General features: G+C 40.0%; 1 protein-coding gene across 2 annotated transcripts in view; it reads right to left on the bottom strand.

Moving 5' to 3' along the window:
* Positions 1 to 2,683: 2,683 nt before the first annotated feature.
* Positions 2,684 to 20,095, bottom strand: part of NARS2 (asparaginyl-tRNA synthetase 2, mitochondrial) — a 122,340-nt gene continuing 104,928 nt past the window's right edge. For both annotated transcript variants that reach the window (XM_059708329.1, XM_059708330.1), the window contains 3 exons: positions 8,208 to 8,305; positions 6,243 to 6,269; positions 2,684 to 3,360 (listed from right to left, as the gene is read on the bottom strand). In XM_059708329.1, the coding sequence (XP_059564312.1) occupies positions 3,216 to 3,360; positions 6,243 to 6,269; positions 8,208 to 8,305 (270 nt within the window). In that variant the 3' untranslated portion in view covers positions 2,684 to 3,215. The remainder of the gene's footprint in view (positions 3,361 to 6,242; positions 6,270 to 8,207; positions 8,306 to 20,095) is intronic.

Genomic DNA, 20,095 nt, shown 5'->3' with positions numbered 1-20,095 from the left:
CTATTTTATTTTCTTTCATAGATATCAAAAATCTATTTTACTGCTTATTTGAGAAGTTATAACATCACAACACAATAGTGATTAGTTTAAATAATTAATATCTCTCATTAGCTTTTATAAGTAAAAAGCCAATTTAAAAATACATTTATTGGGGCAATATTGGTTATTAACATTATATAAATTTCAGGTGTACAACTTGATAATAAATCTGTATTTTCCACTGTGTGCTCACCACTCAAAGTCCAGTCTTCCATCACCATACATTTGACCCTCTTTATCCTCTTCATCCTCCCCATACATTCCCCTCTGGTAGCCACCATACTGTTGTCTGTGTCTATAAGTTTGTTTTCTTTGTTTGTTGCTTTCTGTTTTATATCCCCTAAAAGACTGAAATCATATGGTTCTTGTCCATTTCCATCTGACTTATTTCACTTAACATGATATTCTCAAGAGCCATCCATGCTGTCGTAAATGGCAATAATTCATCTTTTCTTATGGCTGAGTAGTATTCCACTGTGTATATGTACCACTTCTTTTTTATCCAATCATCCATCAATGAATACTTAGGTTGTTTCCATTCTTGGCTACCACAAATAATGCCGCAATGAACACAGGGTTACATATTTTTATGAATAAATGTTTTCAACTTTTTCAGTTAGATGCCCAGTAGAGAGATTGCTGGTTATATGGTAACCCTTTTCCTAAATTTTTTGGGAACCTCATATTGTTTTCCATAGAGGCTACACCAATTTACATTCCTATCAGCAGTGAACGAGGATTCCCTCTTCAACACATCCTTTCCAACATTTGTTATTTCCTATCTTATTGATAACAGGCATTTTAACAGGTATGAGGCGGTGATTTATTATGGTTTTGATTTTCATTTCCCTTACAGGCAGTGAAGTTGAGCATCTTTTCAAATATCTGTTGGCCATCTATGTGTCCTTTTGGGGAAAAGGTCTATTCAGGTCCTTTGCTCATTTTTATTGGATTTTTTGTTGTTGAATTATGTGAGTTTTAAAAAATATATATTTTGGATATTAGCCTGTTATTAGAAATAGCATTTGTACATTTCTTCTCCCATTGGGTTGGCTGCCTTTTTGTTTTGTTGATGCTCTCTTTTGTTGTGCAGAAAGAAGCATTTTAGTTGATATAGTCCCATTCATTTCTTTTTGCTTTTACTTCTGTTGCCTTTGGGGTCAAGTTCACAAAAGTTTTGCATCTATGTTTTCTTCTTTGTATTTTATTGTTTGAGGTAGGTGTTATATTCAAGTCTTTTAATTAATATATATATACATATACATATATATACACACACACACACACACACACATACACACACACACACATACACACACACATACATATATATATACATACATACATACATATATATATATATATATATATATATATATATATATATATATATTATACTAGAGGCCCAGTGCATGAAATTCGTGCGGGGGTGGGGAGGGGTGTGTGTCCCTCAGCCCAGACTGCACCCTCTCCAATCTGGGACATCCCTCTCACAATCCAGGACTGCTGGCTCTCAACCACTCACCTGCCTGCCTGCCTGATTGCCCCTAACCCAGCCGTGGGCAAACTACGGCCCGCGGGCCGGATCCGGCCCGTTTGAAATGAATAAAACTAAAAAAAAAAGACCGTACCCTTTTATGTAATGATGTTTACTTTGAATTTATATTAGTTCACACAAACACTCCATCCATGCTTTTGTTCCGGCCCTCCGGTCCAGTTTAAGAACCCATTGTGACGCTTGAGTCAAAAAGTTTGCCCATCCCTACCCTAACTGCTTCTGCCTGCCAGCCTGATCACCTCCTAACCACTCCCCTGCCAGCCTTATCGACACCTAACTGCTCCCCTGCTGGCCCAATTGCCCCCAACTGCCCTCCCTTTCAGGCCTGGTCCTCCCCAACTGCCCTCCCTTTCAGGCCTGGTCCCTCCTAATTGCCCTCCCCTGCCAGCCATCTTGTGGCAACCATCTTTTGACAGGGATTGCATTAAATGTGTATATTGCTTTAGATACTATGGCCACTTGAACTATGTTAATTCTTCCAACCCACGAACATAGACTATCTTTCCATTTCTTTGTGTCTTCATCTCTTCCAACAATGTCTTATAGTTTCCAGTATATAGGTCCTTTACTTCCTTTGTTAAGTTTATTCCTAGGTATTTTATTGTCTTTGTTGCAAATGTTAATGGGATTGTTTTCTTTATTTCTTTTACTGGTATTTCATTGATAGTATAAGAAAAGCAATGGATTTTTGTACATTGATTTTGTATCCTGCAACTTTGCTGTATTTGTTTATTGTTTCTAAGTCTTTGGTGGAGTCTTTACGGTTTTCGATATATAGAATCATATCATTTGCAAATAGAGTGTTACTTCTTCATTTGCTTTTTGGATACATTTACAGTTTCTTTCTCTTGCCTGAATGCTGTGGCTAGCACTTTCAGTACTATGTTGAATAATAGTGGTGAGAGTGGGCACCCTTGTCTTGTCCCTGATCTTAGAGGGAAAGCTTTCAGTTTTTGACTAATGAGTATGATATTAACTGAGGGTTTGTCATATGTGGCCTTTATTATATTAAGGTACTTTCCTTCTATATCCATTTTATTGAGGCTCAACAGTTATTAAATGTAATTTTTTTCACCCAGTCTGATAAAAGATTTCAATTCAGAATAGCAGTTTATTAACTTAAGACCCAAAGAAGGAATATTTTCTTCTATAATGTTTAGTAAAACACAGAGAATAAGATGGGCATTTGTCATAGGTTAAATGGTAAGAAAGAAAAGGTCCAACAACATTTTATTTTTAGTTACTGGTTGTTTCTCAAAGGTCACACAAATCAGTGAGCTAATCATTAAAGAAAAAGTACACTATCTCATCCTTTTTTAGAGTTTGAAAGGACCTTTGAAATCATCTAGTTCAATTTCTTCATTTCTTCTTAATTGACATAATTGATTAGAGATTCTATAGTCTATAAGTACCTCTTCTTGGAAGAGTTCATCTTTCTATGAAATGCCTCTACTTTGTAAGAAAATCATGACCACTTATTTTTCATGTTATATGCTATGGTATGACAAGTACATTTTGAAAACTTCTTCACTTCTAAAATCCAAACATGCGTTCTCCTGTAGGCACATGTGTGTACAGCACCTCTGGCTTGCATGATTTCCCTTAACCAGTCTTCCAGTTACAAAATACATGAATGAGTAAATCTTGGAAAAGGGATGACATCTTTTATATTGTCAATTCCCAAGATGCACTGTAGATAGCGTTCAAATCCCATCCCAAAACCTCCATGTGGCACAGATCCAAATCGACGGAGGTCCAGATACCTGATTTTGAGAAACAGAGAATCATAACCTGTAAATGCCATATAGGGTCAGAGTTTATAATAGAATTTATGTTTCAAAGTATTTTGTAATCATTTATCATTCACGTCATTGTGGTAGACCAGTCTTTCCCCTCCACATACAGATAAAGGACACAGAGAAGCTAAAAATGATCTGTCCACTGTTACCCAAACAGTAGCAAATCCTGTCATTCATTCATTCATGGGCTTTAGTTACTTGACTCTTTTTCTTTTAAGTTACTTATTTAATTATATACAGAAAACTTACCTCATGAGGCAACAGGAAATATTCTAATAACTTTACTAATTTTCTTCAAAATATATTCCTTTCCTCTTTCTTAGTCTGTTAATAGTGCTCTTTTTTTTTTCCTTACCCAAATCATACTGTTCATACACAGAAGAAAGTGAAGAATTTTGCCTGATAAATTACAGAAAGGTATGTTCTACTAGATTAGACTGTCAGCCACATCAAGGGAAGGACCTGCATTTTATTCACCCTTCCATCTCCAGTGCCTGCTCTGGAGTAGACACTTACTATATGAAGATTTATTGTTTGAAGGTACAAAAATATACTTGTGAGCACTGGAGTGAGGAGAAACTTCCAGTTCTCTGCTTCACGCCTAGTGGAAGTTGTTCAGAGTCATTTTTCCGGAAGGTTGGGCAGCCTCTGAAGCCCATTCATAAACATTCTGTGCCCACTTAAGATGGCTAGAAAATGCCAATACGGCAACCCGGGATATGGTTATTTTAGGAAAGAAGAGGAGGAGGAAGATTCTGTAAATCTTCTTATGTCATTTGGTGGGAGAATTCTTGAGTTACATAATATTGATTAAGACAAGTTTAGAACTTCTTGAATGATTTGTAAAATCAGTTCCAGAATAGAACTTCAGTGCCATAGCTGGGAGTCATTTGGCTCCTCCAGGATAAAGACTGTCACTTATTTTCCCACTGTTAACAATCATGGCTACATGTACAGGTATTTTATGTGGTTAAGATTAAGTACTTATCTTTCTAAAATAAAATATGAACTGCAACTAGGTGAGTTAGAACCAAGTGAGAGATCTACACACAAGAGCATCTAGCATAAAACTTCAGATCAGTAAGAGCTTTCAGGAATAATGGATGAACACAGTCTTCAACAATTGAAATGTTTGGTAGCTGGATTAACGTTAAGTTTATAAGACACAGGGGCAGGGTATACTTTGATTTAGTGAGAAAGTGAGATGAAGGGCCTATCAAACCACTGCCACAAACACCTGCAGGATCTGAGCTGGCAGCTAGAACTCCAGCAAAGCTTTAGGTGGTTCTAAACTTCTCATAACTTGATGTCAAAACGCTGGTATGAATGTCTGGAAACGGAATTCAGCATTTTTCTTGCCTTTATTTGTTTGCCTTTGCTTCAGTAGATGGAAAAATCCAGTTCTTAGAAACAAGTTTTCTAAAGAATATGTATTTGATGGATTGTTGTCTATTCTAGGGTAGCCAGATTATAAAAGAGATGGTACAGAATTTGTGGAACTAGTTACAGGTTTTACTTGCATATGGCATGTAGAAATAGGAAGTGAGTAAATTCTTAGACACCTGGTGTGGCCACTCAGAGTGGATAGAACACTAGCAGAGGTCGCAGACTTGAAGATTTTGAAAACCCCTTCTATCTTTCAAATACTATGGTAACCATTTAAAAGGAAGGAAATTCAAATAATAAATCTTTATATTTAGAGAGCTTAACAGTTTGACAACTTTAGTTGGAAAAAGAATAGTATTGAAATTATCAATAAAGACCAGAAAAGGCCTAAACTTATTTAACCAATAATTAAAATTTGCATTTAGCTCGTTTTCATATACTTGCAGACAGAAACTGAGGTAAAATGCATACGCTTGATCAGTCAGGCTCATCTACCTAATAGCAGAAGTCAGAAGGACAGGGGTGGGGGAAGGGGTAGTATTTACCGAGCTTCTACTCTATGTAGATACTTAACCTATATTGTCTCATTTCATCCTTACAATACCCTGTGAAATAATATTATCATTCCATCTTTTAGCCAAGAAAATCAAGACTCAGAGAGATTAACCATGCCTAAGGACATCCTGGTAAAAAACAAGGCATTCAAGGCCCATTACTTAAACCCAATTTTAGGCTTTTTGCATTTCTGAAATTTAGTTCCTTCATTTCCAAAAGACAAGTGTGTAATCAAACCCTTTCTTCTCCTGAGGACAGGTGAAGAATTAATAATATTGTTGATAATATTATACCAATACCATGAGAGAGTCTATTACAGAAATATAAATTAAAATTCTGCATATACAAAAAAGTATCTGAAGAAAGGGTCCGAGGAAAGAAAACCAGAAAATTTTGGAGAAGTAAATGTACGAGTGCAGACAGGTGGTCTTCCCTAAGCAGCTTAGATTTCTAAGGTTGGCGAAGATCACTTAGGGGTCACTTAGTTCAAGCACCCAATTTCACATAGAGAGAAACTGAAGCATAACGGTTAGGAACAAAGTCCCAGCTCTATGCTTCTAACTGCTGTGCTCTTCGTTAAGTTAGTTAACATCTCTAGGCCTCAGGTCTGGAGGCACAGTTAAAAAGGAGCAAGAACAGTACCTAACTCACAGGGTGTTATGCTGTTTACATGACATAATATACACCTAACTGTAACACAATCATCCAGCACACAATAAGTTATAAATAAACAAACAGCAGCCATTATTATTACTATCTTTCAAGGACTCAAAAAAAAAGTAATCTTCTGATAACTTGTTCATTGTTTGTAACACTCTTTCACAGTGCCTTGGGAATACAAGTAAAAACCATGTAATGCTCGAACCAACAGCTAGAAGAAGAATCATTAGGGGCCTCCTTCTTACCATTGGTAGGCTTCTGTCAGTCCTGATCTGTAAAAGGAATACAACAGAATTCTTTCAGAGGATGTCAGTAAGGCAAACATACTAACCACTAAACACTGTCTGGGTTGTGTGCTCTTTACAGAGAAGTGCACACTAACGTGTGCTCTCAAAGAACATGCAACCTAGCTGAGGGGCTGCACCTGTACTGTATGGTCAGAAAGGCGCGTTCAACAAGAGTCCCAGGTGTTATCAAATAAGTGGCCTCGTCAATAAATGCTTTAGGAGGCAAGTAGGACCCAGGGGTTCATTTGGGTGAGTGTACTGTCCTGTCACACAAGAAAAGCACTATTACCGCTCTGAAGGTTGTTGGGAGACACACACAAACAAAGGACACACAGACACACCGTTCACTCTATAACATTAAAATAATACAGATTCTGAGGCTACCTTCATAGTATGATTGCTAATTGGCTTTTGCCAATTAAGTGTTAAAAGGTTTTAGCTTTTAGTACTCATTAAAATTAATTTCAGTCCTTTAAAAAAGTGTTTGGGACCAGTATATCTGAAGTGATCAGGACAATGAAAATGCAAATATACAAAAATACAGAACACATACACAGAAGTCGCAGACGGATCAGAGAGAGATGGAAATGCGTATCCATTTCATTAGAAAAGATAAATTTGGATATTATCAGATATTAGGTAAACATTTAATGTTATGAGGAAAGGTTTCCTGAAGGAAGGAAGCAAGCAAAGAAAACAGAGCAATTAATCTTTCAACAGATGAGGTTTCTTGCCATGTGTGATTTTTATTGTGCTTTAAAAAAGCCCCAAAAAACACACCCAGAGAATCTTTAAATTCTTTCCATCTAAGGAGTTTGACCTTTATTTCAATTCCACGATTTTCCCAGGACTTTCTAACATGTTGGTTATAGTAAGGAGTCAGTACGCTAATAAAAAAGAGTCCTCCCGAAACATACTTATCCCCTTTCTTCTGGAACCTAACCAAATAGAGCAGTTCAAGTAAATATAATTACAAAACCAAGTTGCCCAACAGATTTATAGGTTGAGACCTTGGAAAACATCAACTTTTAAAGCATTTTTCCATTAGGTAAAGAAGGCCTTAGAAATGGCTAATTTAGCAGGATAGTTTCAAACAATTATGGCTTTTCCAGGTTACTTTCCAGGTTACTCTGAAAAGTACCAGTATTATCTGGAGAGAAGGATTATGCCTTCAACATGGGAAAGGCTTTTTAAAAAAAATGTTTGGCACAGCAAAAGTGGAAAACCGTGGTTTATAACCCTGGTTAGTTTAGGAAGTCATTGTGGTGTGTTGGCAGACCATGCATATATGGAAGTGGTAGTTCAATTAGAAACACGATTCCCTATTTCTCTTCTTCAAAACATTTTCTGTGTGTTCACCGATTCACTTCCCAGGCCTTGGCCAGATAGTTAAAGTAAGTTATTCAAATAGCTAAATCAAGACCCTTACACAATGTAGAAAATCTGAGGAAGGGAAAACTGCTTATCCTAAATAGCTTAGCAGATATTTTTAGTATCTTTCTATTTCCATCTTTATCCTTTTCCTGGTTCAGAGTCTGTTTCTTTATGGCCCTACAGGACTCATAACTTATAGTAAATGAAAAGAACATAGCGAAGAGAAAAATAAAAATGAAGGGCAAGCTTTAATGGGGAAATCTTCCTCCTTCCATCATTAACTTTTTTAAAAGCCATTTCCATAGGAAGAGATAAATACAAACAGAGGGCAGTTTTCATTGTGGCCTTGTTTCATGTAACAGTTCCATTTGTTAAGAAAAGGAAGCTGAGAAAGGTCAAGTAACAACTTGCTCAAGGTCACTAGAATCTGAATTTCAGGTCTGCCAGCGGCTGCGGCCTGTGAACTGTCCTCTGTTACTTTGTCATGACTGCCTTTGAGTTTCCTGTCCCCAATTTCTGAATTTTGTTTCTTTTAGGTCTGACCAATACCTGGCCAGCCGCTGCTCTAAGAAATGGTATCGCTCCTCTCGGAGGCTTCCTCCAAAAAGCTCTCCAACTCCAGGAACCAGAAGGTCAACAGCAGCAACCTAAGAAGGAAACAAACAGAACATAGACATTACACTTTCAGGGGCTTCAACAACTGTCACGTTCTCAAGCATGTGGAACTTTTAACATTTTGACAACTGACTAACTGCTCACCAGAATCTTATTTATGTTATTTGTTCATGTTCCTGTTTCAGGATCAAATGTTTAATATCATCTTTAGAATACATGCTACACAAGTTGATGGTGAATAGTTTCCTCTCCTCTCGTGTACCCTTTTATGCAGTGTACTTAACAAAAATGTGTTTTCTTCACAAAAGTGATACAAATGTTAATTATAAAAAATGTGGAAAATATTAAAAATCACCTATCACTACACAGAAGCAATTATATTCTGGCATATTTCCTTTCAGGTTTTCTTCTTCTTAAACATTTAAAGAGTATTGTAGAGATCAAATTACATATAAAAATTTACCATTCTAGTGTCTTTCTAACATTATAGAATAAATATTCTTCCTAAGTAAGTTAAAGTATTTTGCAGACTTAATGTTTTAATAGCTGCACAGTTTATTGTTTAGGAGTATCATAGTTTTTATTGAACTGTTTTCCTTTTGTTGAACATGTAGGGGTATGTGCATGTTTGTTTTCTCTTATAAATAATGTGACAATGAAGATTTTTCTTTAATTTGTAGCATGTTGTTAAGACATGAAAAATATGGTCTGATTATTACAAAGAAGTACAAATTAAAACAACAAGATATCATTTTGGAGTTATCAAAGCGGTGAAGATAAGAAAACAACATAAACGAGCTGGACTAGAGAATGCATCAACCAGTGCTCTCATACATTTGATACAACCTTTCCGTCAGCAATTTGGCAAAAGATAATCAAAAGCGTTAAAAATGCAATATGCTTTGACTCAGCAATAATGGTTGTAGGAACCAGTCCCAACAAAATAATCGGAGATGCAAAAATAAGATTAACAGACAGGACATTTATTGCAGCATTACTTATAATGACAAGAAATTCACGTGCGCACCAATAGAGACTCTTAAATACATTATAGCCATGAATAAGTAAAGAATGACATCTATATCACGAAATGTTAATTGTGTTGCCACTGTGACATCTTTTATCTGTATTTCCTTATTTTCTACAATGAAGATGTGTTATATTTTTGTAATAAAAAAACAAAAATATTTCTTTTCATTTTATGTAAACAGTTTTAGAATTGAAGGCATAGAGAAGCACAACCTTACTTTGTAGTTTATAAATAAATATTAAGAAAAAGTTCAAAAGAAAAAACAACAAAAACTTTTAATAGGAAAAAACAGTAATTTGATATTTTAATTTGTATTTCTTTGATTACTACTAATGTTTGATTTAAGGTTGTTTATTTGCTATCTCTATTATCTTGTGACTTGACAATTCTTGGGGGGGCGGTCAGGTAGACATTTGTAAGGTCAAGAATACGAAGGCACAAAACTTAGAATGATTTATTGCAACAAACGAAAAATTAGGAATTGGTAAAACACATTTTAATTTTTAAATGCCACATTATAAGTTCTTCTTAAACTTTGCCTCACTTTACTATTAAGCCATCCCCTTGTTTTGATTTCAGAACCTTAAAAAAAAAATCCTCACCTGAGGATATGTTTATTGATTTTAAAGAGGAAGAGAGAGAGAGAGAGAGAGAGAGAGAGAGAGAGAGAGAGAGAGAGAGAGACACGAGACAGGGGAAGAGAGAGAGAAACATCAACAGGTTACCTCCTGTAGGCACCCTGACTGGGGATCCAACTCGAAACCTTTTTGGTGACAGGATGATGCCCCAACTAACTGAGCCACCAGGCCATGGCTGACTTTAGAACTTTTGATTGAGATAAACTTTACAAATAATTGAGATTAATAAAGAATATTATAATTCAAGAATATGCTCTAAATGCTATATACCTCATCCTTATCCTATCTAATAAAAGAGAAACATGGTAATTGGCGTACGATCGCTACCCTTCCCATTGGCTAATCAGGGAGATATGCAAATTAACTGCCAGCCAAGATGGTGGCCGGCAGCCAGGCAGCTTGAAACTAACATAAGACTTGCTTGCTTCAGTGACGGAGGACTGCAACGTTCCCAGCCTGCCTTGCCGGCCTCTGTGCTGGCAGTTTGAAACATAGTTACAAAAATAGAAGCTAAGCAAAACCCCAGAAACCAGCTTTCAGCTAGCCGGGATCTCAGACCTGGAGTTGATACAGAGTTTCGATTGTAGAACCTAAACAAACCAGATACCTGCTTTCAGGAGCGGAGGCCTAAGAGGTGGAGCCTCAGAGCTAAAGCTGGCTCAGAATAAAAAAAAGGAAAAAGAAAAAAAGGAGCAGTTGGGAGCTTCAGTTCCAGCCTGAAAACAGTCCTCAGCCCCTCACCCAGGCTGGCCAGGCACCCCAGTGGGGACCCCCACCCTGAAGGGTGTGTGACCAGCTGCAAACAGCCATCATCCCCTCATCCAGGCTGGCCAGGCACCCCAGTGGGGACCCCCATCCTGATCCTGGACACCCTTCAGGGCAAACCAGCCAGCCCCCACCCATGCACCAGGCCTCTATTCTATATAGTAAAAGGGTAATATGCCTCCCAGCACCGGGATCAGCTGAGCCACGAGGTCTCCCGGCACCGGGATCAGCATGACAGGGGGCAGTGCCCAAACCCCCTGATCGCCTTGCAGCTGTGTGTGTGACAGGGGGCGGGGCCACAACCTCCCTATAGGCCCTGCTCTGTTCCTGACAGGGGAAGGCACCCCAACCCCCTGATCGGCCCTGCTCTGTGCCTGATAGGGGGGAGCTCCCCAACCTCCTGATTGCCCTGCGGCTCTGTGTGTGACAGGGTGCAGCGCCCCAACCCCCCCATCCCACAAGCCCTGCTCTGTGCGTGAAGGGTAAGAGCCATAACCTCCCCATCAGCCCTGCCCTAAGTGTGAGAGTGGCAGTGCCCCAACCCCTTGATCGGCCCTGCTCTGTGGGTGATAGAGGGCGGCGCCCCAACCCCCCACCCCACAGGCCCTGCTCTGTGTGTGATGGGGTAGAGCCATAACCTCCCCATCGGCTCTGCCCTCAGTGTGACAGTGGCGGCGCCCCAACCCCCTGATCAGCCCTGCTCTGTGGGTGATAGAGGGCGGCGCCCCAACCCCCTGATCCTCCCTGCTCTGTGCGTGACAGGGGGGAGCTTCCCAAACCCGTGATAGGCCCTGCTCTGTGCGTGACAGGAGGCGGTGCCGCAACCTCCCCATCAACCCTGCCTTGAGTGTGACAGGGGGCGGTGCCCCAACCCCCCAATCGGCCCTACCCTGAGTGTGACTGAGGGTGGCATCGCAACCTCCCAATCCGCCCTGCTCTGTGTATGACAGGGGGCGGTGCCCCAATTCCCCAATCGGCCCTGCTCTGAGCCCAGGGGCTGTACCTAGGGATTAGGCCTGCCCTCTGCCACCCGGGAGCAGGCCTAAGCCAGCAGGTCGTTATCTCCTGAGGGGTCCCAGACTGCGAGAGGGCACAGGCCGGGCTGAGGGACCCCCCCTTCCCCGCCGAGTGCACAAATTTTTGTGCACCAGGCCTCTAGTTATTATCATAAAAGAGAAAGCATTAGGCAGGATTTTTATCACTCAGCAGAATTAGAGTGAGAGGGAAGAGAAATGGTTCCTCTTACTAAGTCTCCTATACTCAATAAACTGGTGAGGACAAAGTGTACAACAGGCTTGCTGTCATGCTAACACGGCTTGTTGACCACATCTTAGTAATTCTTCTATGAACTTGTGGGGCCTACAATGAACAGGCAGGTATTTTAGAACATGGATTTGGTGACTGAGACATGACAGTAGGTAATGAAACAAACAGCTTTGGATAGGTGGACAAGAGAGGCTTACTAATGTGATGAGGAAATTCTCATAGACTTCAATCAGGACCCTGCAGTTACCCTTTCTATTCTCAGAGAAAGGAGAAGGTTCAAGGGAGTTTTTATGGCTACAGAAACACTGGCTAATTTATTTCCTAGTATCCTGAATTTAGACATGGCTAAACTATGCTAGGAATTGAGACAAATGATGAAATATTTGTTCTGGACTTCAAGTTTTAAATTTAGAATTATAGACAATCAGGGCTGGAAGAGGATAGACAACCAAGTAGCTCTCTGGCCTTTGCTTGAAAATACTTTAATTCTGGGAACCACTGCCTCTGAAATATAGCATTCCATCCTTGTGTAGGTCTGAATGTTAAGAAAGGATAGGTGTATCTAAAATCTATCATTTAGCCCTAGCCGATTTGGTTCAGTAGAGTGTTGGCCTGTGGACCGAAGGGTCCGGGGTTCGATTCCAGTCAAGGGCACATACCATGGTTGCAGGCTCCTCCCCGGGCCGAGCCCTGGTTGGGGCCCGTGCAGGAGGTAATCAATCAATGTGTTTCTCTCACATCCATATTTCTCTCGTTCTTTCCCTCTCTAAAAATCAATGGGTGCTCTAGCTGGTTTGGCTCAGTGGATAGAGGGTTGACCTGCAGACTGAAGGGTCCCAGGTTCAATTCCGGTCAAGGGCATATGTCTGGGTTGCGGCTCATCCCCAGTAGGGGGCATGCAGGAGGCAGCTGATCAATGATTCTCTCTCATCATTGATATTTCTATCTCTTTCTCCCTCTCTGAAATCAATAAAAAATATATTTAAAAAAATAAAAATCAATGGGAAAATATCTTCAGGTGAGGTTTAAAAAAAATAAGTAATTTCTAAAAATAACAATAAAAAAATAAATAAAATCTATCATTTATTTCCAAAGTTTCAAAGTTGGGGTGATTCCAAGCCACAAAGGAGGGCAGTAATTGCTTGAGATTATAATTCAAGAATGCAAGTACATGCAAAGCTTTCAGAGGCAGAGCTAAAAAGACCCACTGCCTCAAAAAGGCTGCTGGAGAATCAGCTATGGTGGAAGAACAGGAGGTAGGTAGTCCTGCTGAGGCTGGTGGCCAGTGAGGAGTAAACAAGGCTACCCTGGGTGAGTTGTTCTGCTTTCTCTGTTAGTTCATAAGCATCAAACAAGAGCTCTATTTCTTGCTTGGTCTTGCTTCTGATACAACTAAAACAAGCAAAAAGCCCTCTTTGGATCTTAGCACTTTTTGCAGGCCTAAATTTTATTAACTTTGGGACATAGCTTTTCAATGCTATTTTTAGAGGAATGTAGAAGACTCATATTTATCTTTGATTACAAAACTCCCTTATTTTACTATCTGAGTTCACTGGAGAACTCAACCTGACACTATACTAGTTTTTGACCTTTCTGCCTGGTTTTTGTTTATCTTGAATATTTGCACCTTCCCAGTAACAGTGGTGGAACTGGAAGCTTCTGAACCTTCTGAGTCACCTTCACACTCTTATGCCATAGTATGACAGCTACATTTTTATAACCTGGGTTTCTTTCAAACCTGTCTTCCTAATAACCAAGGTACCTAACTGGTTAAACCCAACTATTTCTACATTGGCTATCATGAAATTAGTGTGGTAGTTGCTATATTAACCAGCATAAGTTAGGTTATGCTGTATTAATAAATTATCCCCGAAGCTTACAACAGGGTTTCTCAATCTTAGAATTAGTGACCTTTTGGGCCAGATAATTGTTGTGAGGGCCTGTCCTGTGCATTGTGAGACATTTAGCAGCATACCCGGCCTCTACCCACCAGATGACAGGTGCACTCCCCTCATTGTGCCAACCCAAACTGTCTCCTGGGTGAGGACAGAATAACCCCTGATTGGGAACAATTGCTTTGCTTTTAGAAACTTACGCGGGATTCCAAGATGGCTGTAGAGTGGCTAAAAGCTCAGTCCATTTGCGCCCAACACCAGACCAGACTTGTGGCTACACTGCAGAGCATTTGGCTTGAAAAACCAGTAAAAGTGTAGCTGATCTGAAACACTGAGGGAAGGGAGCACGGAGGATAGAAAGGAGGAGACATGAGAGGGCAAGCCAAGTCGCGTAAGTGCATGGCTAGAAAGCCAAGGCGATATTGTGGCAGTGGAGCCCCACACCATGAGAGTGTGAGGCCTCAGCTCCACCCAGGGATCCCCAATCCAGAGCAACAGAGAGGGAAGGGGAGCCCACATAGCATTGGGTGGAGGGAATCAATGGGGACCTGGTCTACCCAGGAGATTCAGACATAATTCCAGGCAAAGAGCGATTTCTTTGTTACAACACCACTCTGGGAAGTTCGCTCTGCTCATTTCCCAGGGCAAAAGAAACAAATGAAAAAATAAACAAATGAGACTACATCAAATTAAAAAGCTTCTGCACAGCAAAAAAACCACCAACAAAATGAAAAGGGAACCCACTGTATGGGAGAACATACTCACCAATGATACATCTAATAAGGGGTTAATTTCTAAAATATACAAAGAACTCATACAACTCAACACCAAGAAGACAAACAATCCAATTAAAAAATGGGCAAAGGACCTGAACAGACACTTCTTCAAAGAGGACATACAGACAGCCAATACATATGAAAAAATGCCCAGTCACTAATCATCAGAGAGATGCTAATTAAAACAACAATGAGGTATCACCTCACACCTACCAGAATGACTACCATCAATAAGTAAAGTGTGGGCAAGGATATGGAGAAAAGGGAACCCTAGTACTCTGATGGTGGGAATACAGACTTGTGCAGCTACTGTATGGAGTTTCCTCAAAATCTTAAAAGTTTGACTCAGCGATCCCACTTCTGGGAATGTATCTTAAGAATCCTGAAACACCAAACGGAAAGAATATATGCATTCTTATGTTTAGTAGTGTTAGTTATAATGGCTAAGATCTGGAAACAGCCCAAAAGCCCATCAGCAGATGAATTGATAAAAAGATGTCGCACACTTACACAATGGAATACTATGCAGCTGTAATAAAGAAGGAACTCTTACCTTTGAGACAGTATGGAAGGACCTGGAGTTTATTACGCTAAGCAAAATAAGTCAAAGACAAATATCACATGATCTCACTTACATGTGGAATCTAATGAACAAAATAAACTGATGAACAAAATAAGACCAGAAGCATGGATACATGGCATAGACTGACAGATCGTAGAGGGGAGGAGGGTGGGCTAAAAGAGATTAGCCAAAGAACATATATGCATATATGAATAGCCCATGGACACATACAATAATGTGGTGAAGGCCTGGGGTGGGGTGGGGGCTGGGTGGAGGGGGAAAGAAGAGTAGAAAATGGGGGACATCTATAATACTGTCAACAATTAAAAACAAACAATACTTATACTACATGTCCTGGCTTGAAGCTATTAAAAAGCTGCTTTCTGAGGTATTGCTGATCTTGTGTCAGATAGAAAAAAAAGGGCATGGATGACGATGTACTAAAGCATTTGTCCAGAAGTAAGGTATGTAGGTCATGTTTGCTTAAAAGCCTTTGGCCAATGCAAGTCACATGCAAGTTGCTCAGCTCCTATCAATGGGGCAGGGCAGTATAATTCCCCTAGGGAGGAGCAAGCAGCAACAATTTATGCATCACAGGATTTTCAACTGGTGTGCCGCAAGAATTTTCAAAACATGCAATACTTGACTATTTAGTCGGGGCACTAACCTCTTTTCCCTTAGATTGTCAAATTAAAAAATGACAACAGCCAACACAACATTAGCTGTTCAGTGTGAATGAATCAAAATTATACCTTTTTCTTTTTTCAGATTGGCAAAAAATAGAATATACTTTTTGGGGTGTTGCAGAATTTTAGTAATTATTTCATGTCTGCCATGAGATGAAAAAGGTTGAAAATCGCTGCTGCATCATAAAACAGTTTACCATGTTGCTTTCCGGCACCTATCTGGACTCTTCCACTTCCACGTGCCCACCAATTCCTCACTGTTAATTAGAATAAGGCCAGACTAATAATCCCCCTATTTTCTTCCTCTGTACTCTGGGAGAGGAACTATCAGTAGGAAAGAACTTCTTACCAAAAGAGTCTATTGTAGTCGAATAAAAATTATAGAAGACATCGAGCTAGTCCTACATCACTATTAGTTTTTTAATAATGAAGAAAGAACGCATATACGTCATCTATGCCCTTTCTCGGTCTAAATGGCTTGAAAATTCACATCCTCAGGCAGCTGAGTTTCCTGTATGTTTTCTGGACCTAGAGAGTAAATAAAGTTGCTCCCCCTCTTCAGAGATATTTCTTTTGAGTACAGCATTCCTTTACAATGCTTCATAACTGTCCCATGGCCAAAGGAAGGACAGATTGATCTCTTGTGAAGCAAGGCCCACCAAGCTTCATTCTCTCCTCCCCCCCCCTCATAACCTTCTTCTCCTTTACTTTAGGGTTAGTTTCCTTTCCACCATGCCAGATACTTCCTGCTTTTCCTTCATAATGATATCCTCCTATCTCTCTAGAGATTATGCACACTTTCTGAGGCGCTAGAATATAAAAAATATTCCTCAACTATAAAGACATCTACATTTGGTATATACAGACCTGCACTTTCTTCTGATATGTTATAAAAAGTATTGTACCCGCTAAATATCACAATTTCCATTCCAGATAGGATTCTACTATATTGTGTCTCCCCCTGGTAACTACTGAGCTAATTACTACAGAAACTACCTGCTTCCCCACGGTTCTAGTGAAGGTAAAAGGAACATTCAAATATAATACAAACTATGACATAAAGGAACACAAAACGTAAAATGTAGAGGGACTCACACAACTTTGTTAAGAATGAGAAAAATCTGGGTGTTTGCCAAGTGATGGGCAGTGAGGGGCTTAGAATGCAAACACATTGGAAACAAGCAAGTTGTCTAGAACAGCGGTTGCCAACCTTTCAGACCTCATGGACCACCAATGGTCTGTGCACCACCAGTTGGCGACCGCTGGTCTAGAATGTTAGTTGTTGATTACAATTTGCCCTTATGTGTGGGCAGGTTTGTGGTTTACGGGAGTCTGAGGCTGGCTTACAGAGCCGGGGACTGAGCAATCCCGCCCTTGACTAGGGAAAGTGAGAATTCACTGGCTGCATAGTCAAAGGTCCTCTTAGACACATTTGAGCATTCCTGGAACTAAAATCCCTGCTGTGTTCCAATGCAACTTCAGGAGACTTGAAATAGGTGGAAGTGAAACCATGGGTCCTTATGACTTTGATCAAATTTAGTCTTAAATCCTAGCTCTAGGAATCATCCCTCTTTCCCTTTCCCTTCCCTCTTCCTTCACTCCCCCCTTTTCTTTCCCCTCCCCCACTTCCTCTCTCCCCATTACAGACCTAACCTAACAACCTCCCACCCCCACCACTTACAGAGGCAGCTGAGGGCAGGCAGCCTAGACCTGACTAGTGGTCACATGGTCTGGACCTCTGGGAGGCTAAAGATAACATTTTTGACCTACGTTATCTTTCAGCTCCTGAGCCCTAAGGTGGTATAGTCCCAGGAGACAGGACAGAGGGACTCCAGAAAAGACCCCAGAGCTGCCCTCAAGACCTGAAGAAATGATTCATCACCCTTACCTCATCTCTGACCAATTAGTTCCCAACTCAACCCCAAACCCCTAACCCACCGTTTTGTGATTTTGCCCTATACAGGGGTGGGCAAAAGTAGCTTTACAGTGGTTCATATGGAAATGCAATAAATAAATAATAATATAAGAATAAACTGTGTTTTACATACTCACAACTGCTAACCTACTTTTGCTCCACCCTGTAAAATTTTTAACCTACATGCCATCAGGATGCTCAGGCTTTTGAGCACTAACTTCCTGTCCTTTTGGATGGAGCCATTCATAATAAAATACTCAGTATTTCTCCACTGCAATTCTCAGTGTCTAGTGTTAGGCTCTCTCATGCTGGGTGGACAAATCTTTCTGTTCCGTAACAGAAGGACTTCAGTTTTGCTGTCTGTTCACTCTCTTACACGAACAACAGTGAAGGCTAAAAATAATTCTACCACACTCTCGGCTACCTTCCCTGGTCTTACACACAGCTTATTTTGCTTTGGGCCCAACTTTTAGGCTGGAATGCTGCCTGGCACAGCCTAACTGTGTGTGGATCTTGATTTTGTTTCAGTCACACAGCTGCAGTGGCATGCTGTCTAGAAATAGTCTGTGTTGGTATTCAAGCTGAACAAGCTCTGGTCTCTATTTATGACATTCCCTTTTGACTCTTTCTCTCTGATTCCAATCAATGCACTGAAAATAAAACTCAGACCTTGAATTAAAAAACAGACCTTGAATTAAAAACAAGCAGGCTAGATAGGAACAAGGCTTTTCATACATTACCTTTTTTCTATGCTAAGTTCAAAGAGAGGGGAAAATAAGTTTAATGTCCCTTCCTCCGATACCTCTCTTCCTACCTATATTACTATTTTTAAATACACAAATTGTATGGGCTGCTCACAGACTGCTACCAACAATGGAGCAATATTACATACTATTATAAAAGAAGAATGTTCCACAAACCAAGGGAAACATGTCTGTGGTTTCAGCCGCTACGAGCTTTTTCTCTAACTGCTGACACAGTGTTTTGCCCCTAAAAATAAGGAAGCACAGCTAAGAAAGAGAACCGTCCGTGACAGTGCGAAGATGCAGATGGCTGCAGGTAGCAGTGACTGGAGACAGAATCTGGCCAGTAAAATGGCTAGCCTGGGAGCACGCTGGGTGGACTGAAATGCATACTTTCAACTTGGACTTAATATCCCAGGATAGTCATTAGTCTGAGATATGGGAAAATTGGGCAATTCCCTTCATCACTATTTCTGTTGATTTGAGGTTCAAGCTATTTTGATGCATGTCAATTAATTAGCTCCAGCCCAGAGAAATTCATTAGAACCCCTCATCCAGTATTCTTCCTTCCAAGCTGACTTTACAATATGTACTCTATTGAATGCCCACTAATGCTTAAATGTTCATGCTTTGCTAAGTAATATTGATAGGATGTAAAAATGAGAACATATCTGGTGATCTTGGAATCTTATCACAAATGTTGAGCAGTCACCTTTTCCTAATCACACACGGTTGGAATTCTTCTCTGTGAAGCCATTTCCCGAGCTAAATATTTGTGACCTGCTTTGGGGGGACTTATTCAGGGACCCAGACTCAGGGGCATAGGGCATTTTTCATATTTGCTTAGATTCATTTTATTTAGGCCCATGATCTGTTTCCTTCAAATTATCAAATATGTTTGGGAATTTACAAGTTGTTCTTATATCCAAATGAGGAAAAACTTAGGCTATCTGAAATCAGAGAATCTTAGATCTGGTTGGTATCTTGGGAGGTTATCTAATCCAATTATCTGGTTTTATGGAGGGAGAAATTGATGCTCAGAGATTGAACAGACTTGCCTAAGGTCATACAGCTAACTAGTCAGAGGGCTGAATTTCAAACCTATCACTAGTAACTTCTTAGTCCAATGCACTTTTCATTATAACAAAGTGCATACCTTCTCTTGCGCGCGCATGTGTGTGTGTTTGGGAGGGTGGGCGAGAAAGAGAAAAAGAGACTATAATTGTAAAAAGATACCATTTTACTATTTATTACCTCTGGCCAAATATTATAAGTGTAGGTTAAACATTTCCCTATCCTTCTCTTCTGATTCCCTAGAGAAGGCACCTGTGAAATACACCTGTTGTAATTGTTTTAGATTGCATCACACCCACTGGAGAAACTCTTGCAACCCTACCCACAACCTGCTATTACAGCCCTACAAGAGAAACACATAATCTAGGTATCTGGCCCAAAGCTTGTTCATTCACAACTAAAAAAATAAAGTAGGGTAGAAACAGGCACTTTATATAAGTGGGTTGAAAAGAAATCTAGGTAGCTAATGAAT

This window comes from Myotis daubentonii, chromosome 9, assembly GCF_963259705.1.
Source record: "Myotis daubentonii chromosome 9, mMyoDau2.1, whole genome shotgun sequence".
Taxonomy (NCBI): Eukaryota; Metazoa; Chordata; class Mammalia; order Chiroptera; family Vespertilionidae; genus Myotis; species Myotis daubentonii.
Note: the sequence above shows the minus strand (reverse complement) of the source record. Positions and strands in the feature narration are given on the sequence as shown.